Source organism: Rhamphochromis sp. 'chilingali' (genome assembly GCF_963969265.1).
Source record: "Rhamphochromis sp. 'chilingali' genome assembly, chromosome: 1".
NCBI lineage: Eukaryota > Metazoa > Chordata > Actinopteri > Cichliformes > Cichlidae > Rhamphochromis > Rhamphochromis sp. 'chilingali'.
In genome coordinates this window covers 51,611,265-51,616,760 of record NC_137929.1, presented here as the reverse complement: position 1 = coordinate 51,616,760, position 5,496 = coordinate 51,611,265, and the positions used below count along the sequence as shown (strand labels likewise).

General features: G+C 38.2%; 1 protein-coding gene across 1 annotated transcript; it reads left to right on the top strand.

Moving 5' to 3' along the window:
• Positions 1-2,148: 2,148 nt before the first annotated feature.
• LOC308403346 (type-2 ice-structuring protein-like) lies at positions 2,149-4,634 on the top strand (the record flags this gene model as incomplete). The annotated part of the gene is made up of 6 exons (XM_080892671.1): positions 2,149-2,212; positions 2,272-2,307; positions 3,612-3,721; positions 3,824-3,958; positions 4,318-4,429; positions 4,567-4,634. The coding sequence occupies 6 exons, from the start codon at positions 2,149-2,151 to the stop codon at positions 4,632-4,634; spliced, it is 525 nt and encodes a 174-aa protein (XP_080748797.1).
• Between the last annotated feature and the right edge of the window lie 862 nt (positions 4,635-5,496).

The following is a 5,496-nucleotide window of genomic DNA, read 5'->3' as shown; positions in this document are numbered from 1 at the left end:
ATAAAATATTATATGGACACAGGAAAAAAAAGACGTATCTGTATACAGAGCTGTACAAGTCACAAAACATTAACAAAATGCAAAATATGTTAAACTTAAAACACAATGTCCACTCACAGTGTAGACTTTAACATTAGCTTTCTTTTATTCACACTTTCAAACAGGCTCCAAGGAAGCAGACTGTATGAGGACACTGCAGATAGACCCACATCCCAGCACCAGCATGAAGTATACACTGTAAAATCGAATTAGTTCCCAGAATTAAAAAAAAAAAATCTAAGTAAACCTTACTTAAGATACCTAAGCACAGAAGGACCTTTACGGTGCCCATTGTGCATGTGCAGGAGGCCCACAGCATGCTCACACTCTATGTGAGGGCTTCACACAAGCAGGAATTCAGCTAAAAGACATCTTAACTGTTAAAATACTAATGTTAATTTTAAATATTTGGTGGCATACTATTACAGTACCTTGCTCAAATTCAGTGGGCTCTTTAAAATGATTCATTCGCTTACTTAAAAATATTTGTAAAGGCGGACTACACGGCTAGGTGCTTCTTTTTAACCCTACGGTTGTTTTCACCCCCAGAGCACTAACGTAAGGGGTTACTTTAGTGCTCTTAAATTAACATAAGAAACATTTTTCATTACCGAATTCAGTTCAGTGGGTGGGTCAATGGGTCGTTCAGTGGTCATTGAGTGGGACATTCAGTGGGTCAGAGGCCAAAGAGGGGCTGGGGGGTTCTATTCATTATCTATGGCAGTCACTTTTGACGGCGGGAACACCACAGATGTAACAAAGTTGATTGAAACACTCAAAATTCGACGAAAGAGGTGTTCATCACTTTTATATGTTCATCTGCATAGTGTCGAGGATGTCATAAGGCCTCGAGGCAATCGGATGTAGATAATTATTTGAATGCAGTACAAAAGCGTCACGCTGTCCACATATATTACCATTGTGGACTGAGTTTCCTTTTCCTTTAATTGGTTTTGCATTCCAGGGCTGTCTCATCAGCCTTAATAAAGTTGTTGTTTTTATTTTTATTTTGGGTCCCTTTTGGTTGCAATTTTAGGACATTGTCTTTTAGATCTTCACCTACATCAGCATGCTCGGCTATTAAGCGTTCTTATATTGACCAAATATTATGATCCCATCATGTTTCCTAGCAAACAACTATCAATGGCCTAAAGCACCCATTGTTTAGCACTGTATCTTTGTTATTTCAGAACAACAATATCCAATTTATACCCACATCAATTAATATAATAGTATCTACTATAAATATCAAGTGCATAAGTTTGCCAATAACATGAAAAGACCAAAGAGTACTCTGTTATTACATCATGATTATTTTTTTTCTTTTATATTACTAGAGGCCATCCTTCCATTCGCTTATCCGTTTCAGGGGCGCAGGGGGCGCAGGAGCCTATCCCAGCTGTCATAGAGCGAGAGGCAGGGTACAGCCTGGACAGGTCGCCAGTCTGTCACAGGGCTAACACACAGGGACAGACAACCATTCGCACTCACATTCACTCCTACGGGCAATTTGGATAATCCAAAATAACTAATCAACCTATCCCCATAAACAGCATGTCTTTGGACAGCGGCGGGAAGCCGGAGTACCCGGAGAGAACCCACACAAACACAGGGAGAACAGAAAGCCCCCGGCTTGATGGGGGAATTGAACTCAGGATCTTCTTGCTGTGTGGCAACAGTGCTAACCACCATGCCACCGTGCTGCCTTACTAGAGGCCATTTCCACCATAAATGCATTCATAAAAAGGGTAAAGTGATACATAAAAATTCACCACAATGCAGGGGAATGCCACAAGTCCCATAAAAACAAACAAACAACAAAAAAAAGAAAAAAAAATTGGTGTTGATTAATAACTAGCTCGATCAAACATTCAAAGCTACAATCTTGCTTCATTTAAAATGCTTTTTCTTTGTGTGTTTGGCTGTGTCACTTCCTCATTTTATGATAGATGATGAGATAAAAACCTGTATATAATATATGTGATTTCCCTTCAAAGTTTGTAGCTACAGGCTGATACTAAGAAAGAAGAAGCGGTCATTCTGCATCCCCTCTGCCACACTCTTTCTGAAGTTTTATAACTTTGCTGTATCATCTGTATAACCGTGAAGATGTTTCCTGTGTGTGTGTTTGTTTGTGCTGTGATGATTCTGACCCATGCTGCTGGTGAGTATTGTGAGTACAGTTTTATTTGTAAATGGTGGCAAAAAGTTCATTAAGTGTCCTTTTTTCAGTTCTCCCCAAAGGAGGGAGTGGAACCAATCAAACAGGTCAGTAAGCATACTGCAACATTTTTCCAAAAATGTGCCCCTTAAGTTTTTGTCTAATTATATTATCATCTGCAGTTGCATAACATGATTTGAAATTAATTTCCTGTTTGTTTTCTATTTACATGTGGCCAAATGGCTTAATGATTTAACATCAAAACATGTTATTTCTAAGTCACTTTATTGGGTTAATAAGAAAGAAAGTTATACATGAATAAATAAATAATATTTAGATTATAAGATGTAGATTAGTGTCATAAATTAATGAGAAAAACAAACATAAGAAGGGCAAATTCATGAGAAAAATGAAAAAACTGTGTAAACTAAATAGTGTAAATTACTGCAGTTCACCTTTCAAGCTGAAAAGAAGTTTGAACACTTGTGATCGCAGACTACAAGATAAATAATTTAGTGTAGTTGCCTTGGCTCTCTGGCTTAGCTTTGAGATCAATGTGAATGGCACTTACCATTCTGGAACATTTAAATTTACAATGATGGACTACAAATAAAATAAAGGCAACTAATGTCTGTCTTAAATTGGCACAAGGAAATCATTCCCCTGCTACACGCATTTTAGATCCTAGATTCTGATGACAATACATTTTTCACATATTTGTTTTTTCTTGTTAACTTTTCATTGTTTCATGTAACTTGGTATTTGTTTTCTCGAGAAAAAAAACAAAACAAAACATTAGCTTAATGTTATTTAATCAGCAGTGTTTTGTGAAATGTTATTTTTTATACACCTCAGCACTGTAATTATGTGCTCTGCCACTTTCTGGTTGAGTAAACACTTGCAGCTGATTTGTTTGGGAGCAACTATAAGGGAAGAGATTTAATGAACTGGCTTCTTGCAAAGGTGGCATCGTATTACTGTATCATACCTGACATCAGTGAGGTCTTTAGATTGAGCCATCCTTTTACAAATGTTTGTAAAGGCAGAGTGCAGCATTGCTGATAGAGATATGGACAAAAATCCAAACATACAGTTTGTATTTAAAAGATACTGAGCTGAGTTGAAAACAGTTCAGGTCATGGTAGTTTAGAGAATTTGAAAAAAGAATGCAACTGGACTTCTTTAAGTCTGTGAAGACATTTCATCTCTCATCCAAGAGGCTTCTTCAGTTCACCTAGACTTCTTCACAAACCTAAAGGGCTCTGCAGTTTTGTTCATTTTTCATACTCTCTTTTATTATTGTAATGGTCACTTTAAACCCACATCTGGGTGTGAATTAAAGCTACAGAGTGTAAATGTTGATCTCTCTCGGAAAAGTGTACAAAAGTGTACAAGTCATAATTTCCCCCAGCCAAAAGTCACCTGGTCAAGAGGTCCTCTGATTGTCCTGGTGGTTGGACTCTGTTGAGTGGTCGCTGTTTCCTCTACATTCCAAGACGCACGACATGGGCTAAAGCAGAGGTAGGTTTATTCCATTTGTATTGTCATCCAAAATGGATTAATCCATATCCTTTTACTGTAACTGAATCCAGATGTTGCTCCCTGCTTTCATCTCCATTGAAGAAAAACTGCTTGGTCATGGGGGCCAACCTTGCATCTGTGCACAGCAGCACAGAGTATCATGGGATTCAGCACCTGATAGTGACTGCCAGTCATGACTACCAAGAAACTTGGATTGGAGGAAGTGATGCACAGGAGGTACTTTGTTTAGCCTGTTTCTATTTATCTATGTCTGAATGAATCAGAAATAGAGCCTTCCTGCTGTGCTAATAGAATATACGTAAAGCCGACAACGGGGAGAGTATTTACAATGAAACAAACAATGATAATAGATTAAATCAGAAACAGCATGAAAGACGCCTGAGCTGGAGGTAGGTAGAGAATGCAGAAACAGTAGAGTTGCTAAAGCAGCTTTAATAGTGTATCTGTGAGTTTTAACAAGTGAAGTAGATATGATCTGGGCTTGCATCAATGTTAGCTCATCTGCTGGGACAGTGGCTAAGCTTGACTATTTGGTGTGAATAAAATCGGTGCTATGCACGATTTCTCTCATCTAGAACAAGGCCTGGTTATGGACTGATGGAAAGCCTTTCGACTATTCAAACTGGTGCCCAGGAGAGCCCAATAATTTCTGGCGCAACCAGCACTGTCTGCAAATCAATCATAGCGGTAAACCAGAACACAACATTTCACATGGTTAATAAATGTGTAAATTATTTTAAGTGATAACAAGTAAAAGTCAAAAGGATTGTCTCAGGTTTTGATTTGTGTTGTACTTTGCTGATTTTTGCTTTTGGATCTTACAGGTTCCAAGTGCTGGGATGATATAGCATGCAGCAAAAGTCGACCTTCTGTTTGTGTCAAGAAAATGTGAAATTTCTGTCAAAATACACACTGTTTGGTGTGCAGTGGCTTTTGTTTTACATTCTTCATTTGGCTTTACAATTTCTGTTTCATCTTTTGTCTCTAGCATAAAAATTTTGCAACAAAATAAAAAGTCTATGTCATGAATAGTGGCAATCCCAACCCTAGTTCTTAACCCTAGCCTAAACTGTGGAAAAGTAGTTTTTCCGTAAAAAGTATTGCTCATCTTTGCCTTTTATCTGTAAACTCTTCTTCCTATGCAATAATAAAACTCTCAAGCATGGCTGTGTGTTGCCTCACTTGTGTTTTAGTGGTGTGTGTGTGTGTGTGTGTGTGTGTGTGTGTGTGTGTGTGTGTGTGTGTGTGTGTGTGTGTGTGTGTGTGTGCGTAAAGTCACTTGTGTCTACATATAAAATGAAAAACTCAAAATTTGGTTAGGTTTTTTTATATACATTGAAGTAAAACTATGTATCTGCCAGGGGAAACCTTGCATTTGTGCACAACATCAAAGAGTATCATAATATTTAGAATCTGATAATGACTGCTACACATTTATACAATGCAATGCAACCGGGATTGGAGGAACTGATGCACATGAGGTGCGGTCAAAAATGTTTGAGTTAAATATAAAATTATTGCAGGACTGCAGTGGTCCTGCATTAACTGCAGTAACTTATATTTGGTGGTATGAATCGATCAGAGACATACCTGTGCTTCCATGTGCATATTTGGAAAGTCACAGATGGGGGAAAAGGAAATCCATGCAGAACAGAACAGGCATTGGCGACATCGGTCATCTGATCTGCTGCTTGATTTTGTGGCCTGCCTGAAAAAAGCATTGCCCTATCCTAACTTCTAGAATAATGTTTGGG